At 41.8% G+C, this 17,186-nt stretch overlaps 1 protein-coding gene across 1 annotated transcript in view; it reads right to left on the bottom strand.

Moving 5' to 3' along the window:
- Positions 1 to 2,159: 2,159 nt before the first annotated feature.
- Positions 2,160 to 17,186, bottom strand: part of LOC143817005 (keratin, type II cytoskeletal 80-like) — a 45,518-nt gene continuing 30,491 nt past the window's right edge. Inside the window, exons 4-9 of the mRNA XM_077298047.1 lie at positions 11,469 to 11,564; positions 10,851 to 11,015; positions 10,567 to 10,692; positions 4,847 to 5,067; positions 3,696 to 3,736; positions 2,160 to 2,638 (exon numbers count right to left, since the gene is read on the bottom strand). Coding sequence (XP_077154162.1) covers positions 2,550 to 2,638; positions 3,696 to 3,736; positions 4,847 to 5,067; positions 10,567 to 10,692; positions 10,851 to 11,015; positions 11,469 to 11,564 — 738 coding nt within the window. The 3' untranslated portion in view covers positions 2,160 to 2,549. The remainder of the gene's footprint in view (positions 2,639 to 3,695; positions 3,737 to 4,846; positions 5,068 to 10,566; positions 10,693 to 10,850; positions 11,016 to 11,468; positions 11,565 to 17,186) is intronic.

The raw sequence follows: 17,186 nt of genomic DNA, 5'->3' as shown, positions 1-17,186 counted from the left end.
TTCTCATGACCATAAATAACACAAATAACAGGTTATATGAAACTCCAGAATTAGGTCACATCAATGCCGTACAATAAACTCATTTGTACATCTAATATTAAGCAAATATGGCCTGTAGGATCCTTTTTATTTTTTGTCCAAAGCATTTACAGTATAATAATTAGCATTTAGCAAATCAATATCTAAAACATATTTTCTTTATAAAATAATTAATAGAAACAGTTCAATATATAAAGCACATTAACAGCAGCATAAAGCACTTACATCAGGAGAATAATAAAAAGAGCAGTGCGATGCTTAGCGTTAGTCTGTGACATTTAGGGAATACATTTTCTTGTCTTTTCCAGCGTATTTCCATATAAACCTCTATATAAGGAGAACACGAGGAGGCACTTGTTATCATTGAAAGACAGTGAATACATGTAAAGGAAATGTAAATTTGTTATTCAACACCTTGTGATAAAAAAAAAATCACATTGTATAGGATTTTTATTGATCCAATTATCAAATGCAAAAGCTCCATTTTATCTTAGACTTTTTTTTTTATAACTCCCATACAAGTAAATATAGAAGTATTTTCATAGGGGGAGAAATAAAGGCCCCATTCTCAAGAAGGGCAGGTCCTATAAATGGTACCGCAAAAAAGAAAAAATATTCACCCATTTCTCCCACACAAGGTTGTTATTGTGAGCTACACCTGGATTTCTTTCACTCCCCATTCAGATGAGACCTAGTTTGGCACATGAGGAGGACACTGGTGATAGGGACTAGAGATGAACGAATTTGATCGGGTCAGGGCTTATTCAAGACGCTATAGCGCTTACCAAGTAAGCTGCAGAGGGAACCCGGATACCTGGAGCGCGCCGGCTGATCAGCTGTTCGCCATTGCAGCTGCATGTGTCGCGGATGTGTGACAGTCACAACAACCAGGCTCTCCATGCATGTGTTGTGACAGTGACACAGCTGCGACACATGCAGCTGCGGCACCGAACAGCTGATCAGCCGGCGCGCTCCATGTATCCGGATTCCCTCTCCAGCTTATTTGGTAAGCACTACAGCTTGCCAAATAAGGAAGGATCTGACCAAATTCGGTCATCTCTAATAGGGACCACACATATTTAGGTACACCTTGACGTTGTTGAATGGCTTTTGCACTCTATGACCAGAAAAGTTAGTACCTTACTCTTTTAGCGTTGACGTTTAACATATAAATACAGTGTGGAAAATAAATGTATGATACACTGCCGATTTTGCAAGTTTTCCCCTTTACATAGAATCGAGAGGTCTGTAATTTTCATCATAGGTACACTTCAACTGTGAGAGGCATTCCGATGTTTTGCTCGCACCTATTGACTTGAAAATTGGTAGATCTGCTCTGCCTCATTGAATAACATTGGTGCAGTGCAAGGTTTTCTAGCATTGAACTCCACCATGTAATGCGCCAGTGTGAGCGAGGCCAACAAGTCAGGATAGAAATCATGCTACCCTGAAGAGAACAGGAGCGATGCTCTAAACCGGGGAAGATGGCGATCACTCAGTGTATTACTGCTCTTACACTACACTACATATATATTTACACCGGCGTTAGGCATTAAAAGTTTTTTGTGGGAATGCTTTAAAAGGTTGTCCAAGCTAGTGGATAAAGTCTGCAGTCACTTTACGTGACTGCAGCCTTGTGAATCCTCACAGTGTGCACAATGCATACTGTCAGGATTCTTCAATGTCAGTCCCAAGAGCAGTCATGTGACCACAAGTATGAGATTTGCATGCTTTCAGCCACATTCCAACCAGATGTGTCCGGACTCACTCTATTCACTTGGATTGAGCGAGGCTGTGCATGTCTAGTCGGCACGTGACCAAGCACTGGCAGTGGAGAATTCTGACAGTGTAAAGTGCATGTGCTGTGAGGATTCACAAGTCTGCAGTCACATAAAGTGATTGTTGACTTTAACCCCAAGCCTGGACAACTCCATTAAGGAGTATACATATAAGAGTGTACATGTCATGTCAGTACACCTATGTTGATAGGCTGGTAGCAGCCATGTCCAAGGCCTAATACCTTTATACAGAGCAGTGACTGCCATGACCATCGTATAGACGAGTTATCTTGAATCTGTATGTTGTGAAGTGTTTATTCTTTATTTTCTTGATATAATGGCATTTTCTTATATCAGCTTGTCTCCATATTCTTTCTATCTTTACATGTGTTATTAGTATAAAAACAGAACTGGCGACCATTCATTTTTATCTTTGAAAGCAATTAACATATACACATAAGTGACACAAATAATACAATAATTTTAGGGGTAAAATCAGGAATTATCTATAAAAACATTAAATAGTTGTACACCTCGCATTCACACCTGAATGATTGTGGCACTGTTTTATCTGTGGAATTCGTAGTTTTCATATATTTAAAAAAAAATAGTTTTAATGATAAGAAGACAACGTATTTTACCGCTAGTGCTATCACGGCATCTAGCCGTAGTATGGCAGGTAGAGTAAGAGATGGCGGTGACATTAGGTGGTTGACTAGTACAAGAAGACCCTCAGTTATCTGACGTATTGCTCTTCACACTCCATGAGCTGCTGCTTGTCCGAGACCGGGAAGATCTTTGGAAATCGGGTCTTCTCACGTCTGCAGAAAAAAAGAGAGACATCATATTTCAAGTGTAATGTAGACATACCGTAGTTTTTGTTAAACATTTCTCGTTGTCACTTGTTTTAGGTTGGCTTGGTTGAAATGTAAATGTAATTCAGCCATGACATAGCATGTCCAGCACAGTACTTGTGGTTAGATAACTATTGGAAAGCTGATTTCAGAGCATTAGTGGGCGCCGCTCACCAATGTACAAGTTGATTGATGACTAAAAGCTCTGGGAACAGAATAATTGTGAATACAATATGTTCCGATGCAGCATCATATTGCTGATAACAGCATCTCATGAATGAGCATTTTGCTCCTTCATTGGGTGATCACCATCATGGCCGATAATTAGGTGTTAGTACAAAAGTGCATTTGGCCATTTTTTAGGTGGCCTTTACACTTAGATATTGACAAAGGACTATGGCCCCAATTCATCAAAGCTTTTATGCCAGAATTCTGTCCTAGAAAGTTTTGAAAAGTTGCAAAGTTTTAAAACAATGTGAAGCTACTTTAAAACATTGCGACTTTTTGTGTTCTCACACCGTTTTCACTCTTGGAATGAGTATTGGCATTCACTATGCCACAAATCTTACTCCAGTCCCTGACTGGAGTAATATTTGGGGAGAGGCACACACACTTGTCAGGTGTTCCTGATTCATTAAGAAGTGTGTCTGACTCAAGCTCGCCAGATAACCGCCGGTTTTGATCGATTGAGGCCGATGCCTCCTCAATACTAAGTATCTTTCTGCCTGTTTCGCTTCTCTGGGTGGTTACGTGGTGCAGATAAATTGGTACCAGATGAGTTTGGGAGCGAATTACTCTGCTCTCACCCCCGAGAACACAAGAAGAAACACCTAAATCTCAGGACTCAAGAACAAACATCTGAATGTTCTTCTCCACGTACTCGGGGAGCATTCAAATGTAGTTGGGCCAGTCATTCAGATGACAGTTACCTAAGATTTATTGGGCCCTTTAGATATCCTTGTAAATGGCCTTTTATTCTTCATACACTTTTTAATACAATACTCATTTAGATTTTTGCCCTTACCATTTTCACGGTGAATATTCACAACAGGAGGTGACTGTAACCTGCAAAATAAAAAGTGGGATAAAAATGAGAACATCACAATATGTGGCGTAACACCAGCAAGAGAGAACCCGTGAGATCAGAGACATTCTGATACAGGCACCATAAGCATGCTTAGTCTGCATAGCACCACACTTTCCATAGGGCTTTGCTTTAGGACACAGATCAGCTATGGTTAGTGATTAGTCTTCAATGCCCCTCAGGATTGATTCAACCTCAAGACTTGTTCTTCTCCATGCTCTACGCTGCAGCTCTGGTTTCTCAACTTTGATGCTATATTTTAGCTTTACGTGACAACAATTTTAGATACTCCCTCGTCACTACAATAAATGATTTAATCAGGCTCCTAAACCACACATTGATTAAGATTCACTTTATAACGATTGTATGGTCACAAGATAATGATGTATCCTAAGGACACCTCATCAGTATCAGATCAGTGGGGATCCAAAAATGGGGGTCCAACACTTAGCATTCCCTACTACTATCCCCAGCTTCCATAAGCTCTGCCAGTGGACGGATGTAATCATTGCAGCACCAGTTGTTCTGCAGTACTATGCAGCAGCCACTACACATTGAGTGGAGCTTCACATTGCAGCTCAGGTCACCTGTCATCTCCTGTCCTTCCCAGAACTTATAACAGCTGGGGGGGGGGGGGGTGTTGGGTGCTTGTCCTGTCAATATCCTGTGACCAGACAACACCTTTATAGACAAGACTTATGTGTCTGTAATAAATAGGGCGGCTCAGTGGTTAGCACTGTTGCTTTGTAGCACTGGGATCCTGGGTTCAAATCCCATTGAGGACCACATCTACCATGTTCTCCCCATGTTGGCGTGGGTTTTCTCCTGGTTCTCGGTTTCCTCCCACAGTCCAAAGATTGTGGGGTAGTGATGATGATGTTTGTAAAGCGCCGTGGAATATGTTAGTGCTATATAAGTACAGTAATCATAAAAATAAATATAGGGTGAGATACAGCACAGTATATTAATGTAGCCCCTTATGCAGTTTGGTGGAGCAGACCCTAGAACTGCTGGCATTTGTGATTTATCCAAATAGTAATAATTTGTACCTTAGGGACTCCAGGACATTGCGCTATGGTTGGGACCCTCACCTGCTCTCCTCTCCTTCCAGCAGTTTTTTATATGTAACAATCTCGATATCCAGAGCCAGTTTGACATTCATCAGCTCCTGGTATTCCCGCAGCTGCAGGGCGACATCCTGTTTTGCTTTTTGTAGGGCTTCCTGTACTTCCACCAGCTTTGCATTGGCGTCTTGGACAGACTTATTACTGTTTGCTTTGGCTGATGACACTTGTTGCTCCAACTGTGCGCTCTGCAGATGGTAACGTTTCAAGTATTAAGGCATGAGTGCGGTAAAATCATCCATAATGGTGGAAATAATTGTCCTTACACCAAAGCTGGTTCACATGCAAATGTTATATCTTAGCATTTTAATATCGGTGGATACCATTATTATCTTGGGTGAATCATTAAAGCCCGCCCAATATGAATAGTCATCTGGTTGTAGGCTTATAAAATCTACCCACCCTATGATAGATGAGGAGCTAGGGAAAGGTTGCCACAATCAGATACATTACATTTACATCAATGAATGGGAATATACTTCATCAGGGTCCATTGTGATTCATTTGGCATAGTTTCAGGCTGTCCTGTCTAGCTGCATCCTATCCCCTATCCAGCTTTAGGTATAAATCCCTTAACAATCTGTGCTGTACTATTACGTCACTTTTATCACAAATAAATCAATGGCGGAATTGCTGTTTTTTGTTTGCATTTCACCCTAAAAATAAAATGTGAAAACAGCAGAAAAATATATCAGAAAAACCAATGGTGGAATTACTGTTTGATTCTACCCCCCCCCCCCCCAAAAAAAAAGAAGAAATTAATAACATTTACTTATTGCTTTTTTGTACTTAAAAAAAGAAATAAAAATTACATCCAACAAAAGACAAACCATTGTATATCTAGATCCAAAGAGCAATAAAAAAAAGTTGTGTCTCCTGGAATCTGCCAATAACTAAAAAAAAATTACTGGGTCCCTAAGGTCCAAAATAAAAGAGTCTCTAAGTGTCAATAAATCTTCACCTTTAAGGCTATTTCTTTGGATCGTTACCGATTTCCACACTGAAAGGACTGTGATATTCTTAGGAGATCCTATGGTGACCAGAGATGACCGGTTACAGATCATATAGGTATGTGAATGAGCCATTAGTTTAGAACGTTGCTTCAGAGATTTCTGAAATATTCCAGTTATGGGCCACTAATAACATTTGTCACAGCTTGTTCCTATCAGGTCTAGTTTTTTCCTTTTTACCTCTATGACAATATTGATCCTTACAAGACTTATGCGGGACTATACGCCACTCTGATCATTTCTAAACGAGGCCTGAACTGATGGAAACCAGCTCCTAACTGCTCCTATCTTCTATCTGCTTTGGGTAGATTTCGCCTTTGTGTTTATAACTCAGAATTATTTAGAATTAATGTTTATATTTTATATTTAAAAAAAACTGATTTAGCAAATAAAGTATAGATTTTAGGTTATTTTTCTAAGACCTAATATAAAGGACAAATGGAGTCTTGCATTCTTCACACATCTCAATACGTTTGATTTGTTTACATTCTTCTTCTTATTGAGCTGGAGGAATCTTATGGGTGGTAACTATGAAAACCACAATAAACATCATAATGTTTTTTTTCCTTCATTGTGCACATCCAGCACTTGTGTAACTCCATAGGGCCGTGTTTGTGTTATGTAAATATTTCTATGTTTCATGGGAAAATTCCATGACTACAGTCACGGTAAATGTAAATGTAAGGGCGACCTAAATATCTAATATTTTAGTCTAAGGTTTACATATATCTGTACCATAAAGCCAATGTGACATCCATGTTGGTGTGTGACCTCTCTGATTCTGCTTCTGTCACCTGGTGGCATCATGTCTTCTTTGAGGGTGTCATATGGTGACAATGCAATAGTCCTGTGTAATTCTCTGAGGCTTGTGGTGTCATCCAGGTACAAAGCTTGGGGATTAACTCCCGTCTTTGGTTTGTGTTGACTGCCGGTTGTTAGCCCATGGGGGGGCCTGCTGGCTATTTAAGTTCCTGAATCTCTGTTCCTCACTACCAGTTATTAGATCTGCTTGACCTCGTTCCACCTGTTTCTGTGCCTCTGTACTAAGTAAATTCCTTTAATTTGACTTCGGTCCCTAATGTAACACTAATCACTATTCATGAACAGACCGTGAGGCAGAGAAGTCAGACGTTCTGGGGTTAGTACCAAGAGAGCATGTACATAACCAAGGGAAAAGACAAAGGCATAAGTCAGGTCACAGTCCAGGGTCAAAATACCAGGAGATAGAGGATCAAATCAGAAGGACAAAGCAAAGGGATAGTCAGAACACAATCCAAAGGGTCAGGCAGCAGAAGATCAGAACAACAGAATCAGGCAAATACTCCCCAGGAAGCAAAAACTATGCCTGACAGATATCAGGGGCTCAGACAAATATCAGACAGCTCAGTTCAATAGCTGGGGCGATCTCCAGAACACCTTGGCAAAGTCCCACACCTATCAGTCACAAATTGGAAAGCTGAGCTGTCCATCAAACTACCAAATGAAAACCTGAAACCTCCGATGGATCGCAATGTTCATACGATCAGCTTTTTCAGCTAGAGCAGAGACCCAGGATCTCTTCTCCAGTCTGTAACCTCTCCAATGAATGAATTACTGGAGGGAATTACAGACTTTTCGAGAATCAACAATCTTTTACACTTGAAACGACGCTAAACAAACGGAGGCGGAGATGAAGGAGATAAAACCGAAGGGACAAGCTCTTTTAGCAAGGATTTATAGAATACATTTGGAATGCGAAAAGGGGGAAGGAGTATTAATTTGAAAGCCTCCTGCTGAGCCACACCGAAACATCTTAGAATTTGCTCCAACAACTGATCTGTCCTCTTTGACTTCACTTCTGTAGTGGACGTTCTGACCAGATTCATACATCCTCTGAAGGGAAGACTGTTATCCACAAGTGAGTTCCAGGAGGCAGTTCCAGGTGGCCACTTGTGGAACACACAGGTGAAGTCTTCTTGGAGCACATAGTCGTTCAGCTGACTGAGCGCTGCCAGACGGAGAGCTCCTAAGTTTGGATATCGCTCCTTTTCAGTTGTTATGGGACTCATCTGCTTGTTGCTGTGACCTGCTGGCTAGCAGGACAAAAAAATGTAATGTAAAGATGTGGGAGACTGTTTTTTGGTATGTTCTCCTGTGTGTTGACAAGTTACTGCTGTACAACCAGACAAGCTATTGCACTGAATAAATTTTTTCAAGTGTTTTAATTAAGCAATTTACCTCTATGCTCTTATTTTTGGTATCTGTACCAGTCCATTACTATTTTATTTTTTATATATGTACAGACTGAATGAGTGCAATAAGGTTTGGGTAATTCTCTATGTATTTAATCTGTTTACATACAGTATGTGCAAGTTTTTTTTTTTTTATGTTTAAATATATCGCATTTGGTGGATAAATGCTTAAAATGCAGCAATTATGAACAGGTACAAGCGCTATTAGTGGTTTTATTGTGTGCTATATTAAATGTATGAAAAGGAAATACTTCTAGGGTAGAATATCTGTAATATGACATCCAATTAAAGGGGCTCTCCACTACTCGTTCATTCCCTTTTTAATCACGGTCTCTCCCCCAAGTAAAATATTACCCTCTATAATCACCTCTGGTTATGATGCTGTTCCAGCAGCGATCCCTGTGGTCACGCGCTCCCTTTGGAAATGAGAGAGCAGCGGCAGCTCTGACTACTTCCGGATGTCTGATTTATCCGAAAGAGGGGACAGTGAAACGGCATCTGATCGGCCACAAGGATCAAGTGACGTTACAGAGTCATGAGACCCTCGGGAGAATCGGTGCCGACACCGCTGTAACAGCACCAGTGTAACAGACCATAGTATACTCCGAGTCTCCACTATACCCGGGGTTAAACCGGCCTAGGCTGATTATACCCCGAGTATATTATGGCCTAGGGGTATAAAGTGGCCTTGGACATTTCATACGCCCTCATGCCAAATTATACCCCCCTTGATATCAGCAGCGTTGAGTGATATACATAAGAATTAAGTAATTTTTCAACATCTTATTAGGGGATCAGATTTGTCAGGTAAGTTATGTGAAAAGATAACTGACTTAAATCTTAAACTTCTAAACTCATAGACTTTTATTACTTGAACCAGAAAACTTAAATCAGTAAAATATTAGACGTCCACAGAGATATAATGACTGTTGTCTGTTACCAGTCGTATTGTATTGTAAGATCAATCTTCATCAACACAAATATCTTCACACTACGTGTGAGTCAGTGTTAAGTTATTAAAAAATGGCATCTAAAATCTATCTCATTTACAAGGGTTCATAACATAGAGGGGTATATTGTAGCCTGGAGGGGTATGGTTTGGCCTAGGCTATTTTACACCCCCAGGTATAGTTTGGCCTAGGACAGTTTATTCCCCAGGGTAGACTCTGGCCTAGGCCAAACTATACCTAGGGTTAATCTGGACAGGGGTTAAGTTGCTGGACAGGAGTTAATTTGGCCTGTCACACCGGCACTGGAGGTGAGTATAGGCGTTATTTTATTTGAAGGAAACATAATGATTGAGAAGGGGTTGTCTGAGTAGTGGACAACCTCTAAGCATTTTGTTTTTTTTTTTATCTTAATTAAACCAAAAAGTTAGGCTTCATGCACAAATTCAACCAGTAAGGCTAATGCTGGTATCTTCTTAGATTATTAAAAGTTTTTTTTTACTAACCGGGAGCTTAATGTGTATGTACCCCACCTAGGAAAAGGAGTGTTCTGGACATGATGACATCAGACATTATTGCTTCCAAGAATCACAACTGAAGGAGAAGCATTGGGATGGGTTTAATTATGACATGAAGAGCACTTGTCTGGTTTGGGACCTAATTTGCACCCAAATCAGCAACAAGAAAAAAAAATGTTTTAAGTAGGATACTCTATGTTATTTTAAGATTGAGAAATCTACTGACAGATTCTCTTTAAAGGGAACCTGTCATGTGAAAAAAATGTTATTAACCTGCAGATATGAGGTTAATCTGCAGGTTAATAGCGTTCTGAACCTTCTCAGCACCCACACTAAGAGCCCCACTGCCGGGGGGAAATTAACTTTAGTCCTCCTGCAGCGTTCGGGTTCCAGTCATGGGGGGCTACGCCAGTGCAGGCTTAGTCACTGCCACGTGTAAAGAGAGCGGTGGGTGTAACCGCACTCTCAGCACTGACTGACAGCCGACTCTAATGTTGAGTGAGCTGTCAGTCAGTGCCGGGGGTGCTCCAGCCACCACTCCCTATACACAGAGCGGTAACAGAAACCACGCCGGCACCACCTCTGTGGCTTATCGCTGCTGGGAGGAATAAAGTTCAGTTCCTCCCGACAGTGGGGCTCTCAGGGCCAGCGCCGAGCAAATTCAGTATGATAGCAACCGACAGATTAACCCCATATCTCCAGGTTAATAGTTTATTCATGAGACAGGTTCCTTTTAATAAATCTCAAAGCAACCAGCAGAAGTTTTCCATAAAATGTTGCCTGACACCTGTGTTTTAATACAGAAATATCAGGGGGTCTTCATTTTGCCTGTGTAGGACTGCTCTTAAATTTTTACTCTTTGAAGACCTTACATGCCTGGAGCCCAAAGGTGTAGATAGAGTCTTGTGGGCCCCAGCGAAAACTTTTGACCAGTTCTCACCATGTATATTATACCCAAATAATAGTAAGCCCTGGGGTTACCTGATTCTGGACGCTCACAGCCTCTGACCTCAGCCTCTGGATTTTGCTGTTGAGCTGTGTAATATGACTGCGGCTATTCTCCAGTTCGGTCTCATAACGGCTTGCTTGCTGCACCCCTTGCTGTAACTAAAACAGACCAAGACATTTTATTTTTCCAATTGTGATAAAACCAATTCTATCTTTGTGACTACAAAGTTTCATTTTTACATTTATATTATATGATGATAGTTCCATTTACTACTATTATGCTACAGCTAAGGTTTTGGATTTATGGTTACAAGTACCTTACTCTTTGAGAGCACTTGTGCCTCTTCCCGACTCCGAGCGGCAATGCTCTCATACCGCTCCTTCACCTCCTGCACCACGTTCTCCAGGTTTAATGTGCAGACATTGGACATATTCAGAAGCACTGAAATATCCCCAGACTCTTCCATTAACTCTTTGAGTTCCTTTGAAAATAAATCAGGCATTCTCCATTGAGTAAATGACAGTCAATACGTATAATAAAAAGGAACTTATCACTGCATGTTATGCCCACAAAGGTAAGTCCGCATCCCTTTTGTGATGGGCACTTTGGATTCCTCGTTGGCTCCGAGTCATATCATATACATTTTTCTGAAATCCGGCACTCCATAAAATCAATTTCTTTATTTGTACATGTTAAAATAGGGACAGGTAATTCACGTCATGATTAAGGGCGGTAACAATCGAAATGTGTATGAAATTTTTCAAATAAAGAAATTGACTTTATGGAGTTTTGAAAACATTAAATGACCTCAATTCTCACATTACTACATAATAATTGTAAGCTCCAAAGCTTACGGGGTTAAATTATATTAAAAGTAGAATATGAACCATTCATTGATGAAGAACTTTCCATAGAACGGAGCTCTAACACTTACCGCTTCATAGATCGACTTCATCAGCTCAATTGTTCCTTTTAACTCCTGGAATTTTGCTTCCAGTTCAGTTTTGTCCAAGCTACAAGTGTCCACATCCTGGATATGAAAGAAAGTCATTTATGTACATTGCGAAGACTTTGTATCACTGTAGTAAATTATTTAGTACAATATGTCTAAAACCGCTCATTAATACACTGAAGCAGAGCTCACAGAACAGATTTCAAAGAGCAGTCATTAACATGAAGTCATTAAAGGAAATTACTAAAGGGAATCTGTCACCAGATAATCTGATAGGAGCACACTGTAGAAACAGAGACCCTGATTCCAGCGATGTGTCATTCACTGGGCTGCTTGCTGTACTTTGGATAAAGTCACTTGTTATCAACAAGAAATTATCATTAGTGGACCAGAAAATCTGCTGACATGTCATCCTCCATATTTATGATCTGTGTATAACCAACCCCCACCACTGATTGGCAGTTTTCTGCCTATGAACAGTGTACACAGACAGCCGCCAGAGCATTAGAGAACAGCTAGATCTGCAGCAGATAATACAGTGATTTTATCAAAACGGCAGCAAGCAGCCTAGTAAGTCAAACATCACTGGAATCAGTGTCTCTGCTCCTACATCGTATTGCTCTCAGATGGAGCAGCAAAAACCTGATGACAGATTCTGTTTAACTTTGGCTACTGAGCCTCAGAATAGACTAATATTCCTTTACAGTTATCATTTCATTATCATCACAGACAGGATTAGAAAGCCAGGTAAAACTAAATATTAATAACACAGGATCCACTATTCTCAATAGGGGATGTTCACAGTTCACACCATTCTCCTGCATCTCTTAATAATGACCTTTGCCCAGGTCACAGACCATGCATAGACAGTTATGTCGAAGTCAATAAACATCTCCAAACTTTTGTTATCTATGGTCCATGTGGCTGCGGTAGAGTATATCTCCAAACAGAAACTCAGGATAATAATCGTGTGCAAAAAAATAGATCAGTAAATGAAAAGTCATTAAAGAACAGAATATTTATCAGTATCGACTTTTAATCGATAAGAGAATCTATAGGCGATACATCCTCTGAAGCTGCGTCATTCAGCCGAATTAAACTTTGCGGCCAAATGGAATTCCATATATCTAAACAGCTGAATTGTCTGCTACTGCCTGGAGCAGGGCTCTAACGTGGTTGTCTCGTTAAGAAAAGAACATCTATATTCCGTGTTAGGACATTTTCATGCCTAAATGTTGCTAAGGCTAAGTACACACCTGCGTTTGGCAGGTCTGCGTATGGCTGCCTACATCCTCACTTAAGCTCCGCCTACTTCCGCATGCGTCCTGCGTACCTATCTTTAACATTGGGTACTCAGGGACACGCGGCGTTTTGATGTGCCTGCCGACCTCACGGAAAGACAAATGCTCCACCTAGGAGTAATCGAGGAGTCCAGGAGTGAGTGGACTAGCCGCATTGTACTGATTCCGACGCCGGACGGATTGTTTCGGTTCTGTAACAACTTCCAAAAATTGAATGAAGTGTCAAAATTTGACCTTTATCCAGTGCCCTGGGTGGACGAGCTGAATGAGTGACTGGGGCAGGCCCAGTACTTTAACACGCTCGATCTAAGCAAAGGTCACTGGCAAGTGCCTCTTACAGAGTCGGCGAAAGTAAAGACCGTCTTTATAACACCGAAGGGTCTTTATCATTATGCTCATTCAATATTGAAAAAAGAAACAGCACTCACCATTGCTTCGTAAAAATGTCCTTTATTCCTTATGGCGGGACAATCCTTTAACATGCAGGAGGAGCAGGGAGGTGAAGTAGGACAACAGCAATTTTGTGCCCTTTCCAAGCACTTCTGTGGGTCGCAGGTTCACATCTAACTTTGCTGGGAGATCGTCACCCCTGACCAATGTCTTAAAGGGAAAGAAGTCGGTCATGTTTCAGTGGAACCCCCAGGAGGAGGAAGCGTTCCAATCTGTGAAGTTGGTGTTGTGAGGGCAGCCTGTCCTCAGAGGTAGGCCTAGGAGTGGTCCTGTCACAGCAGGTGAATGGAGAAGAACATCCGGCCACCTACTTGTGTAGGAAACTTACACCAGCCGAAAAAAATTATAGCATAGTGGATAAGGAGTGCTTGGCCATTAAGTGGGCCTTGGAGTCCCTACATTATTATTTGCTTGGGTGACAGTTTTGCTTGGTGACAAACCATTCAACCTTGGTATGGATAAGAAGTGCCAAGGAGAGGAATGCTCGAGTCACCAGATGGTTCCTGTTGCTACAAAAATTATAGCTTCATAGTGAAACATTGAGTGGGAAAGGTGCAAGGAAATGTGGATGCTCTGTCACGGGCACCCTGTATGGTGAATGGTGTTCAATCCCACAAGTCTGAACAGAGGGGGGAGATATGTAAGGCAGTGAGGGGTATCATATATGAGGACGAGTATGTGTCTGCCAGTATGCGTATGGAGACATATTAAACCCGCGAGAACGCATTGTGATTACAGAAAAGCATCTGTGATTACAATGCAGAGTAAAAGTGAGTGTGGATTTGGTCGAAGTAGTTGACCAAGTCAGATTTTAGGAATTCCCAACATGACCTTTCATTTTTGGAGGGATTTTCAGGTTTGATAGATTGTGGCGAATCCCTCCCTCCACTCACGGTTTTGGGAGTGGCTCTGTGTCCACGATTCCCATTTAAATTCTGTTTTGTCTTGGATGTGACTGGTTTTGCAAGCTGCAGAGCAGGAGGCTCTGCGCAACCCAGGCCTTTGTGAAGTTAACACAGAGCCAGGAACTTCAAGGCTGCTGACACACCGAAGAGATACGGCAGTGCATTTTGACAAAGACTGTATTGAGGACCCGGCTGCGAACCAGAGGATATCACTTAGTTGTTTTTGTGAGTTTTCGGGAATAAAGATGTTTTATGTTGAACTATCTGGGGTCCCTTGCCTATCTTTTACACTGTGTGAACCCCGCTGCACTACAATGGGTACAGTGAAGCCAGTGCTTATTGACTTGTTGGGATCACATGACATAATGTAACATGAGCCTCGGGAAAGCCAATGCTGACACCAATGGCGTGACGCTGACACCAATGGTGTGGTGCTGGTATGGGAGGTGAGAATAAGTGTTATTCTACTTGGGGAAACAGACTCAGAAGGGCTTGTCCGAGTACTGGACAACACCTCTACGTTCTGCCCCAACCTAACCCCTCTCAGTACTCTACTTCTCCCAGGAAATCCCACGACCCACCTGGCATTTATATAAACCCACCTTTCGACCAGAAGTATCAGGAATTCAGAGACCGTTGACAGCTATGAACAGTCCTCCAGTGACAATGATTTTTTGCTTGTACTTTTACAGTTTTTGTTGACTCATAATTTCTTTTTATTTAATGGGTCTTTCTACCTGTAGCTCCAGGGAACTGCGATGGGTGCGGATTGTGCGCCAGCCTATGCTAATTTGTTCCTGGGGCTGTGGGAGAAGGACCTATTCTCGTCAGATCGGGGTCTGTCAATGGAGCGGGTCCTATTTTGGGCCCGCTACATTGACGACATTTTCCTGATCGTACTTCTTTTGAGTTACAGACTTTCTTTTCTGAATTGAATAGCAATAATTTAAATATTCATTTGTCTTATTTAAATTTAATTGATTTTTTGGATGTCACTGTGAGGAGAGGTGAGGATGGTACTTTGATTGCCAGTGCCTTCCGTAAGGACACGGCGGTCAATTCTGTACTGCATGCATCATCATCCCACCCTCCCCATGTGATTAATTATGTCCCTGTTGGCCAGTTTCTCCGTATCAAAAGGATCTGTTCATCTAATGAAGATTTTGAGGTACAAGCCAGGGAGATGACGGACCGTTTTTTGGAAAGGGGCTACAGTAAGAGGTGTCTAAAAAGAGCATATAACAGAGCTAGAAATACCGGGAGGCACCAACTGTTGTATTCTTCTGGTGCGAATAAGGAAAGCTCACAGGTAAGATTGGTTACACAATATCATTCTCAGTGGAAAAACATGCATGATATTGTGGCCAAACATTGGCCGATTCTTTTGGCGGATCCAATTTTAAAGCAATATTTACCAACTAAATCATCAATTACGGCTCGTAGGTCCCAGAATTTAGGTGACCATCTTGTCAAGAGCTATCTAGTGCCTTGTCCTCCATCACCTATTCTTTCTTCAGGATCTGTCCCCCGGGCCAGTGTTTGGGGGTGCCAACCCTGTGGCAGGTGTGTGGCGTGCCCCAACATTGTCACGGCTCGTGACTTCTCGTCCTCAGATGGCCGCATGTTTGTGATTACACAGACCATTACCTGTGCAACCACAATGGTTGTGTATCACGCCTTGTGTCCATGCAATAAAATCTATGTGGGTCTTACTATACGAGCACTGATGGTACGAACACGTGAACATGTTCGTGACATTTTAGCTGCGGCTAAAGAGGATAATATAGAGGCTTTGAAAACTATCCCACGCCATTTTAGAAAATTCCACTCTTGTGATCCATCTGGGTTCCATGTGAAGGGTATCGATCGTATTGTTCCCAATCTCCGTGGGAGTAATTTAAGCCGTTTATTGGCGCAAAGAGAGTCGTATTGGATTTGGAGGCTCCGTACTGTCCATCCACAGGTCCTAAGCTTTGCCCCCTTTTTATAATCCCCTTGGTCTACTTCACCGTTCCTGATTTTATTTGGCATCTTAATATCTGGTGTTCATATTATTAACTTTTAATTTTTATCATTTTTAGTTTTTTCATTATTAATCTGAATATCTGCCCACTCCGCTTCAGATGAAATCAATGTGTCCAGCTACTACATATGAACTCACTCTGGATTCCACTATCTTCACTATCCAGTTTTGTTGCTCTCTTGGATTATTTTCCTATACAATTGTCTATTGTATTTTTATATGTATTTATTACTGTTTACTGGCATATACTGTTATTTTATATCCTGCTTTGTCACTATCGTCACTGTGGAGTTTTTCTCCTGTATATGTGTATTCGCATTTTTTGCTATCTATTGTCACTATTAGCATTCTAAGTATATATATATGTACCCTGATTGGGTGATTTTTGTCTTACTTCACATTTAACATGTAGTGCCATTGTTGCTTATTTCCACTTAGCCCTGTGCTTGGTTATGCACTGCACTTTATAATGTTTTACCTGCATTCTTGTTGCGTGTCACTACTTTCTTCTACTCACTGTTGTGCGCATGTGCGCCGGCCCCTGGCGGCTGGGTACGGATGACGGCATCTCATCCTGGCTTGGCTGGGGCTGCGCGCGGGTCTCCGCTCACGTGATCTCATGTGGGCGGAGCTCTGTGCTCGGACCGGTTTGCCTGGTGACGCCCTCGTCCGTCCCCACTTCCGGGCATGTCGGCGTTCACATGCGCCACCTGCACACAGTGATTCCTCTGACTCTGACAGGCTGGATTGGGCAGTCTGTTTTATTTAAGGCCCTGGTAATCTAAGGATGCCATCCCCCGGAAGAGGGCAAAAGCGCCGAAACGCGCGTTGGGGACGGTGGCACCTCAGAGCTCCAGTGTTCATTCAGGTAATGTACCTCTGCTATTCGGTCGTTTCATTAGACCTCCTGGCTCAGACTCTAAGTGTGGTATACAGCCTCTCTTGGTGTACTCGGTTTGAATGCGGTTTTTGCACATTACTGATTAGTATAGTCTTGAGCATTCACATTGTATCTTGCTGT

Source organism: Ranitomeya variabilis, chromosome 3 (genome assembly GCF_051348905.1).
Source record: "Ranitomeya variabilis isolate aRanVar5 chromosome 3, aRanVar5.hap1, whole genome shotgun sequence".
NCBI classification, from domain to species: domain Eukaryota; kingdom Metazoa; phylum Chordata; class Amphibia; order Anura; family Dendrobatidae; genus Ranitomeya; species Ranitomeya variabilis.
The sequence above is the reverse complement of the archived record's forward strand: the minus strand, read 5'-3'. Positions and strand labels throughout refer to the sequence as shown.